At 43.4% G+C, this 26,925-nt stretch overlaps 3 protein-coding genes across 7 annotated transcripts; 1 reads left to right on the top strand and 2 right to left on the bottom strand.

The window, feature by feature from the left end:
- Positions 1-209: 209 nt before the first annotated feature.
- Positions 210-16,554, bottom strand: cdk16 (cyclin-dependent kinase 16). Of its 5 annotated transcripts, none has more exons than XM_042224450.1 (17): positions 16,397-16,554; positions 15,283-15,477; positions 13,010-13,162; positions 11,063-11,181; positions 9,361-9,489; positions 8,314-8,370; positions 7,898-8,012; positions 7,708-7,802; positions 7,558-7,620; positions 7,179-7,302; positions 5,874-5,994; positions 5,591-5,688; positions 5,258-5,363; positions 4,968-5,010; positions 4,725-4,815; positions 4,563-4,640; positions 210-4,469 (listed from the first exon to the last, which is right to left on the bottom strand). In XM_042224450.1, the coding sequence occupies exons 2-17, from the start codon at positions 15,404-15,406 to the stop codon at positions 4,432-4,434; spliced, it is 1,554 nt and encodes a 517-aa protein (XP_042080384.1). In that variant the 5' UTR covers positions 15,407-15,477; positions 16,397-16,554; the 3' UTR covers positions 210-4,431. The 5 variants fall into 5 exon arrangements, with proteins under 5 accessions (XP_042080384.1, XP_042080385.1, XP_042080387.1 ...); XM_042224451.1 differs by lacking the exon at positions 16,397-16,554 and adding an exon at positions 16,339-16,359; XM_042224453.1 differs by lacking the exon at positions 16,397-16,554 and adding an exon at positions 16,075-16,303.
- A 1,766-nt stretch (positions 16,555-18,320) lies between these two features.
- On the bottom strand, positions 18,321-22,030 carry abt1 (activator of basal transcription 1). Its single transcript, XM_005931102.3, has 5 exons — positions 21,917-22,030; positions 21,422-21,781; positions 19,529-19,704; positions 19,224-19,409; positions 18,321-19,133 (listed from the first exon to the last, which is right to left on the bottom strand). The coding sequence occupies exons 2-5, from the start codon at positions 21,777-21,779 to the stop codon at positions 18,951-18,953; spliced, it is 903 nt and encodes a 300-aa protein (XP_005931164.1). The 5' UTR covers positions 21,780-21,781; positions 21,917-22,030; the 3' UTR covers positions 18,321-18,950.
- Positions 22,031-22,881: 851 nt separating this feature from the next.
- Positions 22,882-26,195, top strand: rad51c (RAD51 paralog C). The gene is made up of 4 exons (XM_005931101.3): positions 22,882-23,052; positions 23,436-23,679; positions 23,866-24,082; positions 24,174-26,195. The coding sequence occupies exons 1-4, from the start codon at positions 22,935-22,937 to the stop codon at positions 24,672-24,674; spliced, it is 1,080 nt and encodes a 359-aa protein (XP_005931163.1). The 5' UTR covers positions 22,882-22,934; the 3' UTR covers positions 24,675-26,195.
- The last annotated feature ends 730 nt before the right edge of the window (positions 26,196-26,925 follow it).

Here is a 26,925-nt window from a genome sequence, read left to right as displayed (position 1 = left end):
AGGGGACAACGCCACACCATAATCCACAATTCGGCACAATGCAGTCAGGCATGTACTGTTGTCCTGGCAACACGGCCATGGAAGTGATGGAAACACCCGAATTCAATGATTTGGATGGACAAGTGAATACTACAGTACAGCGTACCTGTTAACTGTAATATCAAAGTAGAAACACTAATAAAGTCTAATAAACAAACAGCCAACACTGATAATAAATAAAGGATTTTAATATTTATGTACTTTAAATATATCCAGTATACATGAAGTAAACATAATTGTACACAATAACAGGATATACTTTCTTTTTCATACTTGGACTCATATTTCAAGTATGCAGATCCATTATAGCATCAGATATGTCGCAGTGCTTTCTTGGCAAATGGAAGATTATTCAAATGAACAGCATAGAAGTTATCTGGAAGAATCCCATCATGCAGTGCAGTATATTGCAGATAACTTTGGTATGGTGTCGACCAAAACAAAGCATGTTAGTTCATTTACAAAAGCAGAGAAAACAGCATTTGCATCTATGTGGACCAGAAACATGCATGTTTCTCCATAGGTCACTAAAATGTTCCTAAACGTGACAAACATAGCAGACATGAACCCTGCTGCTGCCTCGCTTTGCATGATTTTGAATGATTCTTGTTTTGTGTCCCGTTTTGTTTAATAATTCATGTAAAAGCAAAATGTCCAAATCTGATAAAAGGTGTTAATACAACAAAAAAAAAAAAATCCCCTGTGCAACAGCGGATTTGAAGTTTAGCATCAGGAGCACCGGCTTTCAATTTTGAGGACATTAACTTCCCTCTAAAAGGCATCAAGTGTGTTTTTGTTGTATGAAATAGAGGCAAACTGAAGATTTCATGCACCAGGATGTACTGCTCCCATCACAGAGCCGTGCAAACTGGATCTAAGCAAGAGGACACATATGTACACGTACGGTCTCCCCACAAAGCAGCACGATATGGGCACATTTAACAAAGCTGCCAGTTCAGGGTCTGTGAAACGCTTTGTGGTGGGAGCAGCACACACCAATGCACGAAACGATGATCCAGCTTTTGATTTTAATGACGTCTTTTTGTTGTTATAAATGGAGGCTGTTTAAAGAAGGGAAACTAATGGCTTCATACATCACAATGTACTGTTCCCTTCCCTGAGCTTCAGTAACTGGATATTATTAGAATGGAAAAGAGAGAGAAGACATGTACATGTGAAAATACAGCGTTTGTAGTTTGAGAACCAGCCCAGTCGGTCTTACGTGCACCTTTTAATAAAGTAGTACACACCATTGTATGATGATCTGTTAACTCTGCATTAGGCAACACACTGTATGTGGAAAACTCAAGTGATGACTGCTGAAAATGTACCTGTAAAATCCTGTCCTGAAGGATTTCTGACCATTTTGCTTTAATCTCAGATTAAAGCAAAAGTGCTTTTCTTTCAACAACTGGGACGTAGTGTGCTCCTGAGTTCTTTTCCATTATTTCATGTTCCTAAAACCAAAAATGCAGATCAATCAGTGACCTCTGAAGAAACATGCGCTCTGAACTTTCACATCTATACGCCGTTTCCTGTGCAATTGAGCAGCAGCTGAGGAACAACAACACTGCAGCGTGCAGATTAAAACCTGTGATTATCTCTAATAATCAGTAACTCTGTACACATTATTACTGTAAACCCAGCCAACATTAAACTACTGACCACATCAACAGTTTAGAGTTACATTCAACAGTCATTTGTTTAACCCAGCATTAGCACGGCTCACAGAAGCTTCACCTTTAGTCTGACTCTCCCCCCGTCACATCACTTTGAACACATTTAAGTCCTAAAAGAAAAACACACAGGTTGCAGTCAAATAGTCAGTTTTCCTCAGGAAAGGTAAGCAGCTAATACCCATGCCTAATTTGCAACAATTATATGTAATTAGGTCAAATAAAACAGCCACAGGGAAGGTTGCAGTATACCTCAGCTTGCATGGATATGTTCTCTTTTTGTGCATTGCTGTGTTGCCAGCTTTGAGGATTATTACTGTTACTTCAGTCACAGATACTGGAAGCCTTAGACAAAGGTTGGTGAGGAAGTCATATTTATACTCTTCCTGAAACAGAACACATGGGACAAAATAACTAAGACGAGATTTTTGCATCGCTGGAGACAGAAACACCAAAGCATCTGCTGCCAGTTTAGTGTGTGAGCAGTCTGAGCACTGTGGCTCTTTGAAGTCCTTATAAATCATCCTTTTGTAACATGTTTCATTGAAGTTAAGGAAAAGTGATTAGAAAATTACACAGGTGATCATTTTTTTTGACCATTTGACTGCAGCCAGTGTGCAATTTTATTCACAGAAACACAGTAAACACTCTGAATTACGACCTATAACGGCAACTCACCTCCACAATGTTTTATCGTTTCGTTTCAATGATTCACGGGGAGCAAAAGTCTGAATATTTTCAGTCTGATATCTTTTTCTGGTATTTAAAAAAATGTACACCTCTAGAATCCATTCTAACTTTTTAAGACTTCAGACTTCTGCTGCCGTTCAATAAAACAATCAAACATAAAGGAGGTGCGTTCGTTTACGGGCACTGGATGTCTCTAACCTCCCACAAACATACAACTGTATGCAACATTTTTACAGCAGATTGAAAAGTCAGCTTCCTCTGAGTCAAACACCTTGTTCGATGGTTATTATTGTCTTATTATTTCTCTATTGCTAAGATTTCTTCACAGCTAAAAAATAAAGATTCACATCAAGAACAGCTTATCTCTTAAAAATATGAACACTCTTAAAACTGATAAGAATACAAAAAAAATGAAATAAAAATAAAAACTGGCTTTTTGAAATTACATCTGTTTTTGAAGGGATGAAATCTGAAAACTACCTGAAGGTTATATGAATCCCATCCAGCGACACCTGGACTCTGTGCAGGGGAAGATTAGGTCTCAACGAGGATGTGAATCTCTTTAAAATGTTCTTTTGCAGTCTGTTTACACACAGGCTAAAAACTACGAGCTGCAAAAAGTTCTTTATGAAAGAGAACGCGATGCTGCGTGTAATTTGCCATCAAAAATTGGGAATTTCCTATGAAATGCGCAACAGACAATCGGCTGAGTGCTGGTTGAGTCTGTGCAGAAACAAACTTGTTTGCTGCTGTTTAAACAGAATTAGCCAATCAGTGCCCTGCATTTTCCTCTGACATGTCATGGGGTCTAATGAGGCAAAGGCATCACACTTTTCAACAGTCTCCATGACAAAAAAAAAAAAAAAAAAAAAAACCCTACTTACTGATCTCCAATAAACACAAAAAAAACCAATAAATAAAACTCCAGTTGAAATAAATTCTCTGTGATAAGCTATATACGGCAGATTTATGGTGTTACCGTCTCTTGGTATTAATATATATATTAACAGTATTACAGTATAAAGTTCGAGTGTACGACACACACATGCAGAACAGCAGAAATCAGGTTCACACTTTCAAAATAAAAGCAAAGGTTTAAATTTCCACAGATGTGTGTTTGGCTTCTCCTGCAGGCTGTTTAATAGTAACACTGAAGTGTAAAATGTAATACTGCAAACCGAAACGCAATCGGCAGCTCGACACAGATAAGGAGACCGCTGAAGAGCTGCGGGTTTGAAACAGAGAACATTCGTCTTCAGCCTTTAATGTGAAAACAGCGCCTGTTTTCCTCTCGCTGCAGGCTCGACGTTACTCTGACGGTTTCATCTCATGTTCGGTAGCACGTTAAAAAAATATTAAAATAAATCAAACTGCAATTTAGGGAAAACTTTGGAGTCAAAATTTCTGAATTTTTGTTTTTTGTGTGTTTAACAAACTGAATTTTTATTGTGTTTCATCAGGTGTTATTAAAGTTTTAAGCAGGTACAGTTCAGCACGCTGGGACTGGATCGTGGCTTCAGTTTAACGCTGACTTTGCTGCCGCAGATGTTCACACGGGTGATATGACGTATACGGCTGTTTCCAGGGGTTTCCATGACAGCAGAGCTGAATTCCAGGTTTTCCAGGACTTTCAGCAACTTGATATTTATGTGTTTAATCTTTGCAGTGAAGATGGAAGACAGAACCTCCTGGAGAAGCTTTTACTACTATTCACCCGTTCATCTCTCCATGTACCGAGGTGAAGCTCTGAAGCCCGTTTCCGTTAGTCACAATATTCTGTGCTCTGATTGGTCAGGTAGCTGCAGCGAATCATGATTTCCTCTGTGTAAACAACGGGCTTCATGTTCTCGTCATAAATAATAGTAACTTCTGTTTTCTTCTACGCTGTTGCACTTGCTGTTAGTCAGTAAAGTAACTTGCAGTAAATCCTCTAGGGGGAAAAAAAAAAGCATCATCATCATCGTCACTTCCTGTCCTGTCAGTTTCCCTTTGTTTGTCCAGCAGCAGACTCCGCCTCGCCACGATGTCAGAAAAGCATACTCCGCCTCCTGTTTGGACTGTTTGCTGGACAGAAAGACAAAAATAGACGATGTCAGTGTCAGACTAACCCAGCAGGGAGCCATGCCGGCTCTGCCTCCTTCCCACACAGACTGTTACCTGGATCCGGTGCTGCTGCTGTTGGTCTCATCGTTTCCTTTTCAAGCTGAATCTCTGGCAGGGTGAAGATGGACGTCGCTGAAACAAAAACAACCACAGCGCCTCTGTGACGTTACCGTAACAACAGGGACCAAATGGGACCGGTGTGAACTTTAAACTTACTGTCAGGAAGTAACTTCACTCTCTTTCCAAGGTTACTGAAGTAAGAGTGGCTCATCGACTCGTCTGCAGAGATCCTCTTCTTCCCCTCAAACTAAAGTTTAAATAAAGTTTAAACTTTAAATTTTTATTTTCCCCATCACATAAATGAACACAAAAAAAAAAAAAAAAAAACCCCAAAAGGTTATTTATTCGTTATGATTCAGAAAGAAAAGGAGACGCACAAACACTGCGAGGTTAACTGACCTGTAGGAATTCTGACAACAGCTCCACTCCTTCAGTGCTGAGCCTGAACACAAAAACACAAACTTCGTTATCTGGTGCAGTGAGCCTTTAAGATTACTGCACATCTGTGTGCAGCTGCAGATCTGGTGACTTAAACTAAAAGTAAAGAGGAAGGCTCTCTGGAGGCCACGGCAAAGGAATCACACGGATCCTGGTGGGTCAGCAGCAACAGGCTGGACATATGGATGAGGAGGCTTAGTGTTTTAACCCCCGGCTACTAAAACATGGTGTACATGTGTGCAGCTCTACACCTGGGAGTGTGGTTACTCAGTCTCTCTGCTTTGTATTGAGGATAGTTAAACGCCACAAACTCCTCATTAGACGTGATCCCAGGCCAGGTCTGCTCTGTGGGAGTACCTGCACACAAAATACATACGAGGTTTATTATAAATATAAATGCAAAAGCTTAACAGCTACTATTATTTTGAAACATACATTTAAATTAATTTACAAAATAAAGCTAAAAACAGCAGCATGATGAGGTGTGGTGAGACGTCCCTCCCACGTCCAACCTAAGGCATGCTTTTAATCAACACAGGTCGATGGAGTCCTCAAAAGATTACGAAGTAGAAGATGATTCTCACCCAACAATTTAAAGATAAAGTGAAGCTCCTCCTCGACTGTGGAACCGGGAAACAGAGGTCGACCTGTCGCCATCTCGTAAAAAATGCAGCCAACACCCCTAAAAACAGAAAGACAGACAAGCGCAAAGACACGCACACACACGGCAAGAGGTTTGTCTCATCAGATGGTTTAACCATGGATGATCATTTCACCACAGAAGAATCGATTTTTTTAAAATGTAATTTATCAAATTTTCTAGTAGCAGTACTACAATAGAGTAGTACAGTGTACTGCATCACTGACCACATGTCGATGTGAGTGGAGTAGTCGGTGCTGCCCAGCAGGATGTCAGGTGGTCGGTACCACAGCGTCACCACCTCGTTGGAGTACGTCTTTGTTGGGATCGACTTTGCTCGAGCCAAACCTGAAACACACACACACACACACACACACACACACACACGTCATTAAAGCCTCATCATCACTGTCTTTACACTGATTCAGATTACATTTGTATCCTAACAGCTAAAATAAATGTATTCATTCTCCGTAAGGACCACGACTCACACTGCCTCAAAAGGCATTTTAAATACTTTCTGGGCGTTGCATTACAAATAGACGAGGGGATGATGTGCAGTGACTCTGCTGTCCTGAATTCACCGAGGAGGTCATTCTGTCGCTGGTTGTGGAGGTCAGACGTGTGTCTGTAATCCTCCTCTGCCAAACTGCACAGAGCAAATCCATGTCTCTGGCTCATCGTCAAAGTCCAGGCATAAAAAGGGATCGGTCGCCCTCTGTGTCTTTAACCGCACGGCCTGAAGCAGTTTTAATATCCAATTCTCACAGGAACCAAAAATCGACTCTCTTCCAATAAAACTGTCTCCACTGGTAATACAGGAAGAACGGCTCTCTGCGATGCTGTGATAAATAAATGAAGTGAAGGTCTGAGAGAGGTCCCTGAAGAACTTCACATCTTCATCACTAACATGACATAACTGCCAGCTGGTTGGAATGACAACAACAACAACAACAAGATGAAGAAAATCACGAGGTTTAGTGATAATCGTGGAGCTGGAAAGGCAGGGATTCAGCCGGGGGCTCCTACTGGCCAAGGGTTCGGTCTGCAATTTAATAAGTAGCACGTGTGTGTGTGTGTGTGTGTGTGTGTGTGTGTGTGTGTGTGTGTGTCACAGATGGGCTTGGCAACAGCTGGGCAGCTCTTCACACACACAGTTGATTTGGTCTTTTACTTTCTTGTAATCCTCTTCCAGTGTCTTAATTTTCTCTCTACGCAGCTTCACTGAAGTCAGAAGTTGAGAATAAATAAAATTTGATATTTTGCTCAGACGAGCAAGATGTTCCTCCAACCAATAAATAATGGACGTGACTGTCGGTCCATTTCTTCATGTTTTGTTCCACCTTCAGAGCCAACTGGTCTTGTTTTCTTGCTTGCCTTTTCCTTAGTTTTAGCGTGACAGGTGCCGGTAGCTCACGCTTCCATCATTACACATTTACATCACTCAAAAGGTGAGTTTTGCACAAGAAAAACCTCAGACGCTAAGATTTAAATAGGACCTAACTTTACAAAAAAAAAACAAAAAGACTCACCAAAGTCTGCTAGCTTGAGCTCTCCTCGCTCGTTGATCAGCAGATTTTGTGGTTTTAGATCTCGATGGAGAACTTTCCTCCGGTGGCAGTACGACAAACCTCGCAGCAGCTGGAAAAGGAAGAGCTGAGGACAGAAACACCGCTGCAGTTACAGGAAAAGTCGATGAGCACACGATGCAAAGAAAAACCCTCAAAAACTGGGAAACAAGAGAAGAAGAATTCCTTCTGCTTTTTTAAATTCATTTTTTATCATCGTTTAAAAATCTACCAAAATCAGAAAAGTTAAATCACCAGCAGGTTTGTCACATCAGTTTGTGCCACACACACACACACACACACACACTTTCATTATACTAAGAATAAAGCAAACTTTTCTCACTTTGACATTGTGAACATGAATGACATTTCCACAGTCGTCCAGATACTGCTTCAGATCCTTGTCCTGAAACACATGAACACACATTCAAACCCACCAAAGAAGAAGAAGAAGAAGAAGAGGAGTTTGTGTATTGTTGTGTGCATTTCTTACCAGGTACTCAAACACCAGTGTGAGGGATTTCTGCGTGTGGATGATGTCATGAAGCGTGACGATATTGGCGTGTTTCAAATCTTTCAACAGAGACACTGAGGAGTAAAAAGTACAAACATGCTGTCATTAGTACTTCTACTACTGTAGTACCAGTAATACTTCTGTTGGTTCAGTGTCAGTGATGCAGTACCTTCTCTGATTGCAGTACACGGAGCTCCTTCTTCATGTTCCAGTCTAATTTCCTTCAGAGCCACGAGATTTTCAGTCAGTTTACTCCGACCTTTATACACTGTGGCATAGGTCCCCTACACACAGGTGAGACACAGAGAGGAGAGAGGCGGGGCATTTGGGCCATCGGAATCTTATTTATTGATTTCAGGAGCCAAAAGCAAACATTACAACAAAAAGAGTGGACTGTCAGGCAAAGCTTTTTACACTTCATTTGTAGAAAAGGTCAGAAAACTTTACATTAGTTAGTGAGTCTGAAATGAAACCTTTAAGGAGTGTCACAGAGCAGCACGGAGCACTTAGATCCTGTTTGTGTTCTTTATTAAACAGTTTCAAAGATCTGACATCAACAGACAGAAGGAGATAATGTGGCCTCACCTCTCCCAGTTTGTCCAGCTTGATGTAAGTCTCCAGCTTCCCAAAACCAATCTCTGACTGCAGGCAAAGAGGCAGACAGAGGGTTAAAATAACCTGCGCTGGCACACTAAATGCAAGAGAAACAACACAACAAACATCCTTACATAACAACAGAATCAGAAACCGGTTTCACACTTGCATCCCCCCCTACAGACACACAGTCTGCAGCCCAGCGTATCCAAATTCAGGGGCCGCATCCTTCAGAGGCCGCATTTGTAGGCCGATTACGTTACAGCGGCGCGACAAAGGCTGCCCAAATGTCTGGGTCACAAAATAAACGTTTAACATATTTCCAGGCGAGAATGTAGCTGTGTGAACCTCGAGTATCTGCTCGGTTTATCAAGACATCACATATTTGTAAAAGCGCTCCGACGTTTTCGGAGACGTCTGTTACCCACCAGCTGGATAGCGAGCCCGGGTTCAAGGCTCACTAGATCCGGCAAGAACAGCGAACTCCCAGCACATCGTTTTCAACCCCCCCCCCCGCGCTCTTTCGCTACTCAGGTTAAACATGATTTATAAGTCAGTTAGATAAATTAAAAATGTTATCGTTTGGCTTTGTTCAGTCTTTTATTAGTTCCTGAGTAAATCGGTTTGGCTGAGATTAAAGTTATAGTTTTCACACAGCTGAATAAACATCACACAGAAAACTGATTAAACAGAAGTGTGAGATGGTCGAATTTACTCCAATGTCCTGTTATATATTGAACAGCAAGGAGCAGACGGCCGAGTTTATTAAACTTCACTGAGACAATCTGCAAATTTCATTAAAAGTTTAATAAACCATCATCTTGTCTTTATTTTTAGTTAGAAATGATAGTTATATTAGAGCAGATGCTGGTCCAATAAGCTGTACTTTCCACGTCCACTGGACGCATGATCCGATTAGTCGACTAATCACAAAAATAATCGGTGACTAGTCGACTATCAAAATCATCGTTTGTGGCAGGCCTAACCAAAACTGTCCCAAACACCTGCGTGAAAACGAAAAGAAGCAGTTACACATACCAGAGACACTCTACGCAGCCGCCTGCTGATTGGCTGCTCGAACAGAGCTGGACCAATCACATTAAACTTCTCCAGGTAATCGTCTGGAAGACGGATGTCAGCCGGTAACGACAGACGTTTGTTGATGTCCTGAAACAGAGAAGAAACACAACAGAATTCACGTGAACGTTCACCTTCATCCTCCGCAGCACCTGACAGCTTATTTTCATCAGCAAAGACCTTTTACCGCTGCAGGTAAATGTTCAGTCATCATGAAAGGAACCGTTTCATTTTAACATGAAATGTCTGCACTGGATCTGAAGTAGCACTAAAAACAAACAAAGGGCAGACAGCACTGGAAATGCAGGCCGTGAATGCAACCTGTGACCACTGCAGCAAACAGTAATCGCACCCGATTCCTCTTAAAGATGGCTGCCTGAGCGAGATTAGAAAAAGAACCCACGAACTCCACAGCTGCTCGTTTGGCTCTCGGTCTCAGGGTGAGACCAACATGGTGAGGAATCCACCTGTACCTGTGCTTTAATGTAGCAGCAGAGGTCAGGATCTACAGGAGGAGCCAAAAGAAAATACGGGTCTGATGGACCTGATCTGACCCAGCGGTAGCTGCAGAGCCAGACACATGGAGGTGCCTCGGAGGAGAAGGCCTTTACAGACTAATGGAAGAACAATGTGAAATTATGAGCTGGATAAAGTCCGTCCCCTGACCTGAATCCATCAGAAAACCTTTAGAGGATTTTAAAACAGAAGGCAGAGAAACAAAACCTCCGGCCAGGAGTCAGAACATCTGTCCACAGATGTGTGACAGACTGGCATCACCCATTAGCCGCGAGGGGAGGTGGTGTGGGGGGGGTCACACATCTGCCTGCAAAAACAAAAGCCCACATAGAAAATAAAAAGCTCACAGATGAAAGAGTCCTCACTCTCTAAGCTGTTTGCTTTTAATGACACAGCAGCTCAATCAGCCCACACTTCAGCCTGACAGTTATTGTAGCCTATTGGCTCTTTTACAGCTTTACCAGCACTGCACAGGTAAACCCAGCGTTGTTAAGCACCAGTTCGAGTCTGGCGCTGAAACGAACACATTTTGCTCGCTCGTTCCTTAAAAGCAGGACCTGGACCAGCCAGCATCACAGCTGTGCATCTGTACCCGGAGACCAGCCGAGTCTTTCAGTCGTGAAAAAGATGAAGACAAGCTCGCTGACATGTTTGGGAAGCTGCAGGCTAAACCACTCCAGCGCATCTTTACATCTGATAAATATTAATGTTAGAGAAACACACGGCACCGTCTCAGTCAGAGCAGTGTGAAGGCCCTCCGTCAGCAGCTACGACGCGCTGGACTGAAGAGGCAACAAGAAATCTCAAACCAGACTTAGCTCCATAACACATTTGGCTGAAGATGTTCCTTTGGAAGGAATGTAAGCCTGCAGAGCACGCAAGCTGAAACACCCACATCCAAACAACTAAACAGCCAGAAAACGAGCAGCTGGAGAAGAAAATATCAAAAACGAAACCAACCAAGGAGGCGAAGAGCTGCACCAAACCGCTAAAAGGTCCTCAAGGCTTTGCAGAAAACAAATAGTGAGTGCTCCTTAAAGACTGGGGAATATCCCAACATCTCTGCTAGTAAGCTCACTGTGTGTGTGTGTGTGTGTGTGTGTGTGTGTGTGTGTGTGTGTGTGTGTGTGTGTGTGTGTGTGTGTACCTCGGTAGAGATCTTCTTATTCCTCATTCTGACTTTAACTGGACTCTGAACATCATCAGAAGAAGAAGCTGGATCGCTTTCTCCATCTGAGCTCATTTTCACATCTTCATGGACGATCTCTGAAAACACACACGAATAACAGTCACACGCATACAAAGAGTAGAGCAGGCCTTAAATTCCTCATATCACCAAATGCACCAAAACAAGTCCGATCTACAGAGGCTCCTCCCTACAACTCATCTCAGAAATCCCGTGTCCAGGCAGGTCAGAGCTGTTTTGGTGGCATGACTCACAACTAATCCTCCTCTGCAGTAGCGTCAAAAACAGGAATATCCTGCCTGAGAGTGATGCTGAAAACGCACTCCGCTGTATCTGTCACTTCCAGGCTGGACTACTGGAATTCATTTATATCAGGATGTACCCATAGCTCTCTGAAAAGCCTCCAGCTGATAAAGAAATGCTGTAGTAAGAGTACTAACGAGGACTAGAGAAAGAGCCATTTCTCCCATATTAATTCTCTCATATTAACTTGTCTTCATTGGCCCCTTGTGAACTCTAGTATAGAGCTTAAAATCATTTTCATCACACACAAAGTCCTGAATGAGCAGAGTCCATCATATCTTAAAGACTTAATAGTATTGCATTATCCCAGCAGAGCACTTCGCTCTCACAGTGCAGGCTTATTGTGGTTCCTGGAGACTGAGAGGCAGAGCCACGCTGATCTCTTCTATGGCACGACATTATTTCCTGCGACACTCCATAGAATTGGAGGCAGAGCCTTGAGCTATCAGACGTCTCTGCTGTGGAACCAGCTCCCAGTCTGGGTTCGGGAGTCAGACACCCTCCCTGATTTTAAGCTTTTCTTTTTTGAAACAATTACATTTCGGGCTGGATCAGGTGACTCGAACGCTCCTTGGTCATGTTACACAACTTCTCATATTACGCACCTCTCCTGTGCTCTCTTTTTATATGCTGTGATTGCATGCATCCATTTGGTTTCGTCTATCTCCCCACAGTCTCTGCTCTCTCTGTATCTGTTCTGCAGGCCAACCTACTCAGTATTTCATCTTATATTCTTTCTATTTCTACATCGCTCTGCTTTTTCCTGTCACTGCGACCGGTTGCAGCAGACGGCTGTTTAAGCCTGGGTCAGCTGCAGGCAAATTCTTCTTTCTCAGTTCAGAGTAAATGGTAAAAATGGTAAATGGCCTGTATTTGTATAGCGCTTTACTAGAGAGCTGATATGCAGCAGAATGCAACTATGCAGCGCATGTTCTGCACAGTCAGCAAAGATTTGGGAAAGAATTCATCAGTTCATGGACAAAACGCAGCGCTGTTTGTATGACGTGGCTAAGAAAACATCCACAGAGTAGACTTTGTAAATTTACAATTACAAGAAGAAAGACAAACACCATTTCTGTGTAAAATGATCGTGCACGCCGTGTGTAAAACAAAGTATTTTGACTGGTGTGTTTTTATATTTATGGAGTGCATCTCTGCAGCACGTACACTCTCAAGCCCAGAAAAGCCACTTTCATTGATTAGAGCAGAAGTGTGACGTTGCAGCATTCAGCCTGCCAACACATGAAGCCACAGCGTCCGTCGGACTGTTGTTTTCTGGCTGTACTGAATTTAAATCGAGGGGAATGCCTCTTTCACTGCTCCAGCATTCAGATTTAAACTCACCAATTATGACTTCATTCCTGTTTCACAGCCAACAACTGATCTATGTTTTCACTTCACAGGAGAAATTAAATTTACTTAGTCGTTAAAATAAAACATCACCAGTTAAACTCCTCATCTACATTTTCAAGCATACAGCAAAATCAACTTCTATTTTTATGTTGATAGATGCACAGTACATGATTATACTGTATATATTCAGCACGTATGTGTGTATTAGTGGTACAGTACTTGTGCATGTACATGTATTTGCGGCATTAGTACCCAGTCTGGTGGCGTGGTTCAGGTAGGAGCTCAGGCTGCGTCCGAGGCCTCTGGGTTTCCTCAGTGAGGTGCTGTACGACTGAAGTAAAGACTGAACTGAAGAGGATGAAGATCGAACCTTCAAACCTCCAGAGGAACGAAGAGACACCACCTCTGAGGGGAGAGATGAAGGGGTGAAGTGAGGGAAGGATGTGGGGAGGAAAGGAGGTAACAGAAGGGCGATGGAGGGATGAGGGAGGTGTAGGAGGAGGTGAGGGGAGGAGGCGGGTAACGGTTGGTTGATTTGGAAGGAAAAAAAATGAAAGTGGGGTTAAAGGAGAAAAAATAAATTCAAATTAAACAAGTGTTATATTATTGATTAATTGATTGATTGACAGATTCAAGAGGCAACCAATCAAATCACAGATCCAACCAACCAGTCAGATCAGAGGAGGGAATCAGGCAGGAAGTGTCAGGAATTAAACCAGCAAGCTTCCAGTTACTGGTTTGCTGTGTGAGTGGCAGACCAGTTTATAAAGCTGGTTAGCAGCTGGTTAGTTCTTGACTGTTTTAACTGGGAATAATTTTAATTAGTTAGCTACATATTTAAAAAAAGAGGGGGAAAATAAAATGAATAAATATATTTTATTCATGTTATTTACATACTAAAGAATTCAGCCAATCAGGACAAAGTTCTGCCATCACAGAGGTGGTTCCCTATTGGTGGAGCCGGAGGAAAAAGTCTGCAGCTCACTGCAGTCGCCAAGCTCACGGCAGGTTATGTCACCATGTGACACAGTGACACTCTGCAGCACCAGCGGACTTCAGACAAATCTTTAACCAGCATGCATCACGGCAAGCCAGCGCTGCACAGCCGGTCATGTGGTCGCCCGTACTACAACATATGTCCAACATGCCCAGAATATCTTTGCCTTATCGGGCTTCACTTTCTCTGACATCCACAGTCAGACTGAACAGTCACACAAAGGTGGCCATCAACTCGACAAGCTTTCAGTCAAGTTACAAGTGAGTTCCCACGAGCTGTGACAATCTGCTGGGATCATGTGGGAAAAACACAAAAACATAACAAACACTATATAGTTGCTGTGGTTCAAATGGAAGCGTGTGACAGGAAAAGCACTGGATAAACAGCATTTAAATCCAGGAACTAACACTGGGGGTGGGATTCCTTATTTTCTGTCATATATACATATACTGGTAAAACAGTCGATGCTAGGGCTGGGAAATTTATCAAGTGCGTAGTCTTTGGAACATAAAGTCTGGAGTTCAAATCCCGGGTAGAGCAAGCATCCAGGCTATTCAAGCCTACCTTGGAACATGAGCGAGGTAAGCGTGGAAGCAGTCCCAGCAACAAGCTCTGTGTCAGGTGTTGCCAGGACATACTGATGGGAAGTGGGTTACTCTTTGCAGTGTGTGACATCAGAAAGCGAGGACAACCCCGACGTGGTCACCACGGAGGATAAACACATAAGCCCCAAACAGATCAGTAGCTAAACTACTGCAGTAGAACGAGAGATTAGAAACAAAATGAGCACAAGTCTCCTTTATAGACTTGTCATGGCAGCACGAGTGTTCACGACTATAATTACAACTGTGTATTGCATTAAATGAACGCGTTGCCTCGCTGTATTCTTATGTGTAAAACAGCATTAGCATTATTGTTTCCCTGAGGCTTTTTGACTGTCTGAGAACAAATGGAAACATAATTCTAAATGGTAAGTAGGCTGCCTTGCAAATTTCATATAACATATAAAGTATTTAACCCTAGAACACTAACGTCGGGTGATGTTCACCCACGCGGTGAATAAAAATCACTCTGAGGTAAATTCCAAGGGAATTTATAGTTAGCTGGTCATTTTCTCTCTCTCACAGATGTCAGGAATGTAGGGAAACTGGACAAAGCTCACATGTCCCAGGAATGGGTGCACCAAAGAATTTCCCAGTTTCATTATTTATTTTTAGGACTTTACCTTTTTTCTCTTTATGACATGTTGTATAAGGGGAAAATAAGAGTACTTTAATTTCCCATTTATTGTTGTATGTTTTTATATATATAGGTCTCTGTCCATCAAGGTTCAAGACATCTTCTAGGAATGGTGACACTATATCCAGTGGACAGCAATTTTCCATGCTGAGCTCTCATCTCAAGCATAACCTGCACCTGAGCAGCCAGGTGTGTGGCATTAATTAAAGCCGCCATCATAAAAATTGAAAACCCAGCGCTGAGCTCTAAAATCTCGGCACAGGCCTCTGTTCACACCTGACAGGATTACCTGAGTCGCTGTGTGACGTTGCTTCCTGAGTGATGGTGTCACTCAGTGTCCTGTCCCCTCCCCCTGACCCACCCCTCCCCAGAGTGAGTGACAGCTGCCGTTTGATCTTCCTCATCCTCTCCATTAGCGGGGGCCGAGGGGGGAGAGGGGGACGTGACGCCAAGGGGGGCGGGGCTGCCAGTCTGGAGACCACGCCTGGACAGGTAGAAATAAAAGGACAGAAATGTAAATAGCCAAACAGTTGGAAACACCTGAACGCCTCAACATCTGACTCATCATGCCTGAATTAGTAGTTATGCATATTCATCTACCATTCATTCACCATCATCACCTGCCACACCACAGCCGAATAGGTCTACGTCACAAGAATCACTCGTCTCACCTGAACATCATCACCTGTAGATCACCAGCTATAGATTCGGCTCACCTGTACATGACCACCTGTATTCATGTCACCTGTATTACCTGTATTACCTGAGACATCATCCTCTTTATGCTCATCTCACATTGAAATCACTACATGCACTCTCATCTCACCTGCAGGTAATCGCGTGACACTTAAAACTAATCCCACGGAACACCCTGAAAACGCGGGCACGAGTTTCCACTGGTGAATCTGACGCACACAGGTGAGTGTGATGTTACTCAGTGTTGATGAAAAGACTCGAGGCCTCGGATCTGTGTAGCAGGAAGTACCCGCACTCACTAATGAACCCAAACAGCCACTTAGATCCGCTTCATGTCACGTGCACACCTGACGGCTAACACCTGGCTGAGTGACAGGACATGTACCTGACAGATGCGTTACGTCACTGCCCGTGGCTCTGACGGCTCGGAACGGGAACTGAAGCTACGTGTGTGCGTCCCCGTGGCAGCTGTTGTTTGTGTTCTGCCGCTTCGGGTGTCGTGTCTCCGTGGACCTGCCTACGCCTGTGTGTTTCTGAGCTGGAGAGCCGAGGACGGGAGCCGTGTATTTCCTGCAGTAAACCGTCCTCCTCACTGTTATAAATAGCAGCGGAGGCGGAGCGGCCGCTGCTCCCTCAACGACTCACTCACCATTTGATAAAGACGGTTTTCCGGTTACACGCGAGGCCCGGGGGTGACCGTTACTCACCGGGAGGGTTTATCCCGGTCTGTCCCGGGTTATCCGTGGCTCGGTTCAGTCTGACGGCTTCTCGGATCTTCCTGGCTCCCAGTAATCTGCAGCCATGTTGCTGCTCTGCTCAGCTCCGCTCCTCCGGTGCGTCCTGACGGAGACGCTCACGGCACCGTCGGTGACGTAACAACCCGGCACGTGTCCCCGCCCCTTTTCATTTCTTTATATATATTTTTTATTAAATAATATGTAAACATGTTGATTATACAAACAGAGCAGCTAAAAACAACAAGAAATTGTTCCGAAAAGAAGCCAGTCGTTTGTTTGCTATACAAACAATTTAGTTAATAAGTCACACTTGGATATGAGGGATATTTTTATACTTTTACTAAATAAAAAGTTAAATAATCACTTCGTTAGTAGCTCGTCACAAACACATAATTTGTTCGTTCTTTGCTTTTCAATCTATAAAAAATGACCAAACATGACTGTTAGACCAGCAAGCTGATTCGCTGTTATGTCCATATCTTGACATAATGTGGAGAGTAACTGGACACGTGGAGCAATGTCCTTTAAGAAACGGGGGAAAAAGCCCTGACACATGTCTGGTCTTTGAGATGATCCACTCATCACAAATGGTATCAGTGGAAGGGTGGCTACAAAGGAACATGACTCAAAAATCCTGCCTCAGGTTGTACAGTTTGGTTTAAGTAGTCATCAATACGTATGGAGGAGGTCAGGAGAGAGTGAGTGTCTGCAGCCGTCTATAAAACAGCCTCTGTCATCATGTGGGTTTGGACTTCAGTGTTATTGGAGATTTTGTCAAAATCGATGGAATTATGAATGCAGAAGAGTATCAACATCTTTTGATACATAAAATGCCATCTGTGGGGTCTAATTAGCAACAACTTCATTTTTGAACGTGACAGTGATTGCAAACATACTGCCCGCCGTCTTTCGTTACTCAGGTTAAACATGATATATGAGTCACTTAGATAACTTGAAATGTTATTGTTTGGCTTTTTTCAGTATTTTATTTGTTCCTGAGTAAATCGGTTTGGCTGAGATGAAAGTTATAGTTTTTACACAGCTGAATAAACGTCAAGCAGACAGCTGATTATCAGAAGTGTGAGATGCTCGAGAATATACTCCGGTGTCCTGTTATATTTTAGATAGCAAGGAGTTTATTAAACTTTACCGAAACAATCTGCAAATTTCATTACAATTTAATAAACTATCATCTTGTCTTTATTTTTAGTTAGCACAGACCTTAAATACTTAAAGCTGTAAGCTAATGATAGTTATATAAGAGCAGATGCTGCTGGTGCAATAAGCTGTACGTTTTACGTCCAGTGGATGATGATCTGATTAGTCGACTAATCGCAAAAATAATCGGTGACTAGTCGACTATCAAAATAATCGTTTGTGGCAGCCCTACTGCCAATGCAGTAAAAGCTGCATATAAAAACACAATCAGTCATGGATCGGCCTCCCCAGAGCCCACACCTCATCATCACTGAAGCAGTGTGGGATCATCGTCACAGAGAACAACAGGCAGCCGACATCCAAAGAAGAACTTTGGAGAACTATTCCTGAAGGCTGTGGTGAAAAAATAAAGGCGTCATATCAAATATCGAATTTCATGCTCATGAACCCATGAGTTTATTCAAACTGTTTCCCAATTTCCTAACAAAATATCAAGAAACCAGGAGTGGCTCAAGACCTTTGAATAGTAATTCTCCAGTGATCAGCAGATCCAGCCCACAGAATTTGTCCCCAGTGATTTTCTTCTCTCAGAAATGACCCCAGCTTCTGTCCTCAAGCCTGGCAACATGTGAGCTGATCCCGAAAAGATACCCAGGCAGAAATGTCTGCTCACCAACACTGCATCGCTGGAACAGCGCACAAACATTAACATAAAATAACACGTGAAGAAAAAATATTGAATCTTTCCAAAAATATTTTAATATAATCCAGAACTCCCACTCCAGACTCACAGTGGACACTCACAGGGTAGCGTGGACCATATGAGGCCCTGTGGATCTTCGACTGCAGTCAAATATCTTTCTGAAGGTTTAAGAGACCTCGCAGCACCACATTCTGCTGAAGTGAGTATCAGAGAATTTCTGTCAGCAGCCCGGATCCACACATGGAAACTTCCTGCTCTGGTTAAACCAAGCTTGTAACGCCTGTTGGGAGTCATCACTGGGAAACGTGCTTCGAGGTGACAGACCAATCAGCATGTTTTAGCAGAATGCTAGCATCTTATGAGCAAACTCAACTTTGCTTTAATAAAATCTAAATATAGGTGTTGTGTATTTCAACTCAGACATGTTAGCGGCACTGCCATTAGCTTCACTGGGCGTCCTCTTCTGTACCTGTAAGTTAATCACAACAATTTCTATACAATGAGCTGAAAAGGAAGTGGAATGACTCCTCCATATTGGTTCTCCTCCACTCCCTTTGCTCCGCCCCTTCCCCTGCCAAAACTGGCCTTTGATTGGTTGGGGAAAGGAATCTACACTTTCTACGGAAACATTTGTCCAGGAGTTCATGAAGCATCTCTCTGTTGTCATTGTGACGGTTTGGAGTTGAAAATTTTGGCCAGAAGCGAGACGTTCGATTGGCTCTTCTGCTCCATGAGGCGGGCCTTGTTCAGGTGCTTCTGCAAAACAGAGTCCTTCTTCCTCTTCTTCTTCATCTGGATCTCCTCCTCCGTCTGGCGCTGAGTGAAGTCCCACGTCTTCTCTTCCACCTGACGATGACAAACAGTTTTAGAGCGAACGTGCGTCTCTGCCTGAGCAGGGCTAACATTCGTCGCTTCAGCTCGTGCTTCAGCGTTTACCTGCTCTCCGTCTCTCTGCCTCTTCTTTCTCAGCTTGTCCAGGTGAGCGCTCTTCTCCACGTTGTTCAGGTAGAAGTTTGTTTCTCTCTTCGCCTGTGAAACTTCAGTCCTGAGCCTCTGGTTTAGGACAGTCTGCTCGTAGGCCAGCCGCTCACTCAGGTGAATCCACTGGAACCTGTGCAGGTACTGCGGACACACAGGTAAGCAGTAGAGACAAATTATTTGACACTATGATGACATTAAACAACTGTCTGTCTGCATTTTCAGCGTAATCGGTGTGCATTAATAGGGAAGAAGAGACCTACCTTCATGCACCACAGGTCAGAGGAGAAGCGCTGGCGTTTCCTGGTTCCCATCGGCGTGTTGTGGAGCGACGCCGCCACTTTCTTAGCCACACGTTTATCTCTGAACTCCACCCATCCTTCTGTGAAGTCACACCTCCGCAGCCCAGCCTTCTTCTTCCGTTTCCTCACCTGTCTGTCTGCAAGATGAGCGCATCGAACATTAACAGGTGATAAATATCTGAGGGGCTATGGTGAAAGCTGCACTTTTCCTCACTTGCTGTTCATGCAGTAGCGCTGACGTGTGAGATCAAGTGTTTAACATGGTTGAAACGTACCATCACAGGATCAGGTTAGCCTCTCAGAACTTTACCTGTCCCCCAACAGGACAGGTGGACCCACAAAACTGGTAGCCACGTTCTCCAACTCCACATCAGACCCACTGATTCAGGTTTTTTAATTTGTCACTCATTTGATCTTTGAGTGTACATTTTCTCAACACAGATTAGGTCCCTTAAACTTTTTTGGTGATAAATTTAGAATATTTATCGTAAAAATTTTAAACATGTTGTTTCCTATATTTCAATAAAAACAAACCTTTTTGAAAGCAGCTGACTCAGTCTTATAGACATCCAAGGTCTCAATAAATACATCCGTTAAGAGTTTAAATAATGTTTAATAAAGATGTCACCAAACAGACTAGAAGTAAGGATATTTCCTCTATTTATTTTTATTTCAGTTAGCCTCCCAAGGCCCTAACATCTTTGTTAGTTAAAAATCTTTTGTTGGGATGATCAGGCCAGCGGTAAATCTGGAGTCGAGTTATAGAGCAGTACAGACCCGTTGCAGTTCGGGACATCTTGGCTTAACGCTGCCTCTTATTGATTTCTGGAGGAGGAGTTCTGTTTTCCTTTTAGGATGTTGTGGGCTGAAGTGAGATGTTCTGAAGGCTGACTCCTGCCCACATGTGATATAAAACCATTGACTGTAAAATTACAGCTCGAGTGCGCTTCGTGGAGTGTTTTATTTCGTATAAAATAACCCCTCGAGGAGAAATAGAACCAAAAAACAAGCAGAATGCAGACACTCGCTGAAAAATTCTGCTTTAAACATTTAGTATCGCTCCATAACAAAGGCATCCACACAAGGTTTAAGTCTGAGAGTTCAGAGCACTGCCTGTCTGTAGGTTAATCAAAAAAAGGCATTTTTGGACTGGACCCTCTGGAATTTTTATATCCAGGAGAAGCTTTTAATTGTGTTTTTTTTTTTTTTTTCAGGACATAAACCGAAAGAACGAGATCGCGAATACAAGCAGCGGAAATGAGTTTCCTCCAAAGGGTGGCTGGCCTCTCCCTTAGAGATAGGGTGAGAAGTTCGGCCATTCGGGAGGGGCTCAGAGTAGAGCCGCTGCTCCTCCACATTGAAAGGAGCCAGTTGAGGTGGTTCGGGCATCTGACAAGGATGCCCCCTGGGCGAGGTCTTCCAGGCATGTCCCACCGGACGGAGGCCCCAGGGCAGACCCAGGACACGCTGGAGAGATTATATCTCTCGGCTGGCCTGGGAACGCCTTGGTGTTCCCCCGGATAAGCTGGAGGAGATGGCTGGGGAGAGGGAGGTCTGGGCTTCTCAGCTCGGGCTGCTGCCCCTGCGACCCGACCCCGGATAAGCGGAAGAAAATGCATAGATGGGTGGACATAAACTGTGAAAAATGAAACAGTGACCCTTGTTTCATTTTTTTAAATTCCATCACTCCCAGAAAGCACAGAGAGCTGGTACTCTAGATTACTGATCCAGGTACAGTTTGTTTTCGTTCATTCGTTAGTGTTGTGTGTGTATCGAATGAGTATATCTGCACCACATACTGTCTGTGTTATACTGTGGTAGTAATATCTGTGTGCATTCTGGTAGTACTTGTACCTTCAGGCTGTAGAAATATGCGTCCGATCTCTCCGTACACTGATAGCAGGTTCCTCAGCTGTTTGGGGCGGAACCTCGGAGGAATATGACCCAGGTAGATGATTCCAGGGACGCACTTCCTGTCCTGAAATACGTTCTTTACCTTCTTCTTCTTCTCTTTTACCTCAACAGCGTCTTTGTCACCAACATCTTTATCCTCATCATCTCTTCTGTCTGCAGCAGCTCCCTCCTCCTCCTCATCATCATCATCATCAAAATCACCATCTTCCCGCTTCTCCTCCTCCTCGTCGTCTTGTTCTGCTTCATCTTCAGTCTGAGCAAGCGCCTTCGTGTCCTCGTCTTCCTCTCTTCTCTCCATCTCTATAAAACAAAACGTGTTTGCACGTGACTCAGACTGAAGAGATAATCGCGAGAGCAGCAAAACTGGACCCAGAATAACTTCCGCGTGCAGACTTTTTCAAACTAAAACACTTAAAACTCACAATAAATGCTTACTTTGAGATTTCTTTGACGAACTTCTGTCACAGTTACGTTTCACGTGCGCAAACCGTCGCGTGTGATTGACGAAACAGAGCGTCGCACTAACAAAGATCAGCTGACAGTTGACTTCCGGTTATGCCTTCAAAATAAAACATTAGGTGGGCGTTGTATAATCTTCTTTCATAAAGGAAAAAATTTTGTCTTTCCCCAGCAGTTTATTTGTTGAAACAATTTTTTAAACAGATTTATTTTTTTATTTTTTTATTTATTGTGTAAAATGATGTCAAAGCTGGGGGAGGTGGGCAAAATGTACCTTAAACTCCATAGCATTTTTATTAAAGCTTTAGGTATTACCTGTTATTTTACTACTACGTTCTGCTGTATTATTATAGCCATCGCTGCCTGGCAGTACAGAAATAATGAAAAACTTCTCAATTACAACATTAAAGTGGTATACACATTAATGGACTAGTATTTCGGATTCATTAGTGCCATGGATATGATTCTGAATAATTAGTTATAAAGTATTTTCACATGCTGAACTTCATGTACTGTTACTTCTGTAGATTATGATATTTACTTAAATAAAGAGTCTGAAAAATCCTTTCTCGACTTTGTAAAATATTTCTTAAAAACAAAATGATGTTGAATTCTAGCGCAGCTCCATCTTTAGGACATTGGCGGTTCATGAGTCTAAAAATCCTGCAATGTTTTTCTCTACAAACTTTAATCTAAGCTGCATTTCTTCCACCTTGTTTTTTCACTTTTATAAATCCTAGGAACCATGTTCTGCACTCAGTCATCGAACCTTCAGGAAACCTGGCTAGAAATGCTGCAAACAGGAGGATCCCAGATTCAGGACCAATATTAGATGTGTTTTTCAAAAAGTGAAACAAGAGATCATTAACAGCTGAAGGAAGTCAAACGGCTCTTATTTTGAAATTCAATCCGGATGTAAGTTTTTGTTTTCGCGTGTGAAACGCACGCCGGTGACGGCGGGTTGCTTTGAAGCTGTTAGCGTTTAGCAGCGGAGATGCAGAGACCGGTGTCCAGTTTGCCTCTGAGCCAGGCTGTGAGGCTGAAACTGGGTAGTGCTGGTTTCCAGCTCACCGCGGACCTATTGGACTTCAAACCGGACAAGCTTAGCAAAGGTACCGCTCCATTTCCCCCCACAGTTCCCAAAAACTCCGATCAAAATGTGTCACATTTTAGCTCGTCTGTCTTATAAAGCCCTGCAGCAGTAAAAATCACAGCTAAAACAGGTTCACAGCGTCCTGGTAACTCATGGTTTTCTCATAGCCTCTGAGAAGACCGTTTGTAATAAGGAGCAGGGATGGCTGAAAGCTGTTTGTTTGTTTACCTTTTATATTCTGCTGAAATGCAGACTTATGGACAGGAAGGTGCTCAAAACACTGACACTGAACTGAGTCACGTTCTTCATCACAATAAACATCAGGCTGCTTTTTATGTGAAACACAGCTGAGCCTTTGGAAGAAAACAAGTACGTGAGATTTATCGAGGAGTTTCATTTCAGAGACCGGCCTGAGCGAAGAGGAGGCTGTGGAGGTGCTGAAGGCTGTGAAAGGTGGAGGAGGAGGAGGCGGAAGTGGTGACATCTCAGCATCTCTGACCGCTCTGGAGCTCCTGCAGAAGGAGGAGGAGTTAAGGAGCATCGTGACATTCTCCTCTCAGCTAGACGAATGTCTCGGAGGAGGAATCCCTGTCGGGAAAATAACGGAAGTCTGTGGAGTTCCAGGAATTGGAAAAACGCAGCTGTGGTAAGAAATACACACACACACACACACACACACACACACACACACACACACACACACACACACACACGATCATCTATAACCTTACAGATGTTTTGGAGCTGTGATGATGGCGTGAGGAAAACAGTCGAGGAAAATTAGTCACCGTGATGTGGATCAGTAAAGTGAGTGATGATGTCGCCCTTTCAGTCTGCAGCTGGCGGTGGATGTTCAGGTTCCTCAGTGCTTCGGGGGGGTCGAAGGTCAGGTGATGTTTATTGACACAGTGGGCAGCTTCCTGCTTCAGAGGGTCACCGACATCGCAGCAGCCGCTGTTAGACACTGCTCCTTATTGGCTGAGGACGATGAGCAACGAGCCGCCATGGAGACCTTCACCGTGGAGACCATCCTGTCCAACATCTTCTTGGTAATGTCTACTAAGTGATGTATGCAGTGATGTCACTACGCATCTGCAAACTTCTAAAATTCTGATTGGCTCTCTATCTCGCCTCACTCAGGTGCGTTGCCATGACTATGTGGAGCTGCTAGCTGAGCTCCATCTACTTCCTGACTTCCTGTCCCAGCATCCAAAGATCCGCCTCCTGGTGATCGACAGTGTGGCATTTCCTTTCCGCCTGCTCTTTGACGAGCTTTCACAAAGGACACGCCTCCTTAATGGCGTCGGCCAGCAGCTAATCACCATGGCAATAAACCATAACATTGCAGTGGTAATCACCAACCAGATGACGACCCGGATCCGGGACGGCCAATCGCACATTGTCCCTGCCCTTGGGGAGTGTTGGGGCCACGCCCCTACAATCAGGCTCCTCCTACAGTGGGAAGGGTCGCGGCGTCTGGCGACCATCTTTAAGTCTCCATGTCACGTGGAAACCATGGTGCAATACCAGATCACCCCCGAAGGCTTCAGAGATGCTGATCAATCAGAAATGGCGCACAGCAAACGGCCTCGAATGGACACTGACCAATCAGCTGCTGAGCCAAAAGACACAAGCAGCTGATTGGTTGGAAACTGTCCAGTAAGAAGAGGCTGATTGAGCATTTGTCTTGTGTGGATTTAATGACACTGCTGTGTTCACACAGGAGGTTCCTGTTTAAATAAAGTTCAGTTTGAGTCCAGCAGGTGGAGACACAGAACTGGTTATCAGTCAGTGGCTCCTCCTGTCTGCGCTGTTCATCCCTGACTTTCCCGAGCAGATGCTGAATACTTCTGCGTTTAGAGAAGCTGCTCTGCAGAAGAGCAGGGGTCAGAGGTTAGAGGGTGGCCCTCTTGCTTGCAGATTCTTCATATTTAGATATGTCGATATTTATAGAGGGAGATTAGCACTACAGACACATCTGGATTCATTTAGTTTATTAAAACATTGTTTCTGTTGTTTCTACTGTCTTACCCTCAGGTGCAACACACATTACTGTTGTGTTCAAGCTTTTCTTCTGCTGGAAATAGGCAGAAACACTGGCTCGTTTCCAGTCCACCTTCTCAGTCCATGATGAGTGTGATTCTGTTTAGAGTGCCTAAGGGTCGCTTAATTAAGGGGTGGGGTAGAAATACAGCGGCGAGCTTAGGGATGTCCTCGCTTTTCACTGATGGAAAACAGGAGGATTGATGTGTTAAAGCTTCTTACTGACTGATGACTATAAGCATCAAGCCACAATGGAGAGCTTCATGACTGCTTGTAGAAATCGTGTCTGGAATTTTCACCTGTTGAGTTTAAATTTCATTTAGGTCAAGTCAAAGTCAAAAAAACGTTATTTATCCCTGAGGGGCAATTAAGATAAAGTTTTTTGACATAAAATGGATTTATTCTTTTCTTTTATTATTGTGACAACAACAAATAAAATAGTGAACTTCACTGATGAAGCACCTTTCAGATCCAGCCATTTTTGGCCAGAAATGTTATGGCCAGGGTCGCCACCAAGGGGGGCCAGGGAGGCCACTGGCCACCCCTCAAAATTTACAAGACTGTCCAGTGTTGGTTATTATTTTAAACATGAGCACAAGAGACAGGAAGACACTTCACAGTGAGTTGAAATATTGTGTATCATTTTGAATTAACTGTATACAATTCTTTTGTCATGCCTTCACGATTTCCCGTCGTCCCTTCCTTCGTTGCATCCCTGCACTGTTCTGTTTTTGGTGCGCCATCTCAATATTTTTAGTGGCCCCCATATGAAAAAAATTCTGGAGGCACTCGTGGTTATGGCTTCAAAATCCAGACGCTAACAGCAATGCCCGGTGTCCATCTTTTATATACAGTCTGTTTTTCTCATGGGAGAGTCCACACACAAAGCCTGTTGGGGTTACTTCAGGTAGGACATCTGACATAAATACAAATCTAGCAAATTAAAACATGTCGAGCTGCCTGCTGTGCTGTAGTGAATAAGGGAGCAGCTGAAAAAAGCTTCTTCAGTGTGTGGATTTTCCACACAGAAGTAAGGAGAGAAAGGGCAACTAATAAATAAACACCATCTCCCATGATGCACTTCTGCTGACATGATTGGCAGCTGCAGAAATAAACTGAAATAATTTCAAAGAAGTTTTTGTCATTCCGAACTTTTTTATTACTATTATTGTTTTTGACACTGAATATTTACAGGCAGATGTTCCCTAGCAACAGATGTTGTTATCACTACACACAGGAAGATCAAAGTGGGTTTAAACATCAGGAGGTAAACACTGAACACCTGTCCGACACCTGAGCAGGTAAACACTCAGAAGTGACGGAAGCCAGCAGTGGTGGCTGTCGGTAAACAAAGGGTCAGCTTGGTACATTTTGGGCACTTTTCAGGGCATTTCTTACCACTGCTGCCCAGAGATGTTTCTGAGTTACAGAAATCGGATATGCCTATGCTTTATTAAAAGTAGGGTGGTTACTGTTTTCTCCAGCTTAGTGAAGACCAAACAGAAGTCCTTCAGCACAGATTTGTGCCTAAGCTAAAGGAAACTGCAGGTCCTTTTCAGAAACCTCGGCTTTCACTTCAGATGTTCACTCACTTAAAAAATGTTAATGTTTTGTCATTAATGCTTTTATTTCATCACCCCTGGATTGCTGTTGTTCATTGTTCATTTGTCTTCGTAAAACCTCCTCATTAGCTTCAGAGTCCACTGTAAGAATCTGGTTTGTAGTTGTAGAGCTCCGTATGGACGGTGAATCACCCCCATCTCTCAGCCTGAGATCGGTGGATTCAGTCTGTTTAAAAAAAAATTACTCAATATCATTCTTTTAAACTTGTTTATAGGTAACTTTTTGG

Source organism: Haplochromis burtoni, unplaced genomic scaffold (assembly GCF_018398535.1).
Source record: "Haplochromis burtoni strain Fernald_Lab_line unplaced genomic scaffold, NCSU_Asbu1 Contig_138, whole genome shotgun sequence".
NCBI lineage: Eukaryota > Metazoa > Chordata > Actinopteri > Cichliformes > Cichlidae > Haplochromis > Haplochromis burtoni.
This window is presented reverse-complemented; position numbering and strand designations above follow the sequence as displayed.

What these genes read in the sequence shown, in the direction of transcription:
- cdk16 (XM_042224450.1), bottom strand. Translation starts at nt 15,406, where the DNA reads ATGGAGAGGATGAGGAAGATCAAACGGCAGCTGTCACTCACTCTGGGG. An exon ending in GCTCAAGCTAGCAGACTTTG is followed by an intron (nt 5,995 to 7,178) that starts GTGAGTCTTTTT and finishes TGTGTGTTTCAG; the next exon opens with GTTTGGCTCGAGCAAAGTCG. An exon ending in CTTTATCTTTAAATTGTTGG is followed by an intron (nt 5,364 to 5,590) that starts GTGAGAATCATC and finishes TTTTGTGTGCAG; the next exon opens with GTACTCCCACAGAGCAGACC.
- abt1 (XM_005931102.3), bottom strand. Translation starts at nt 21,779, where the DNA reads ATGGAGAGAAGAGAGGAAGACGAGGACACGAAGGCGCTTGCTCAGACT. An exon ending in CATATTTCTACAGCCTGAAG is followed by an intron (nt 19,705 to 21,421) that starts GTACAAGTACTA and finishes CTCATCTTGCAG; the next exon opens with ACAGACAGGTGAGGAAACGG. An exon ending in CTGACCTGTGGTGCATGAAG is followed by an intron (nt 19,410 to 19,528) that starts GTAGGTCTCTTC and finishes GTGTGTCCGCAG; the next exon opens with TACCTGCACAGGTTCCAGTG.
- rad51c (XM_005931101.3), top strand. Translation starts at nt 22,935, where the DNA reads ATGCAGAGACCGGTGTCCAGTTTGCCTCTGAGCCAGGCTGTGAGGCTG. An exon ending in ACCGGACAAGCTTAGCAAAG is followed by an intron (nt 23,053 to 23,435) that starts GTACCGCTCCAT and finishes GTTTCATTTCAG; the next exon opens with AGACCGGCCTGAGCGAAGAG. An exon ending in TCCTGTCCAACATCTTCTTG is followed by an intron (nt 24,083 to 24,173) that starts GTAATGTCTACT and finishes CGCCTCACTCAG; the next exon opens with GTGCGTTGCCATGACTATGT.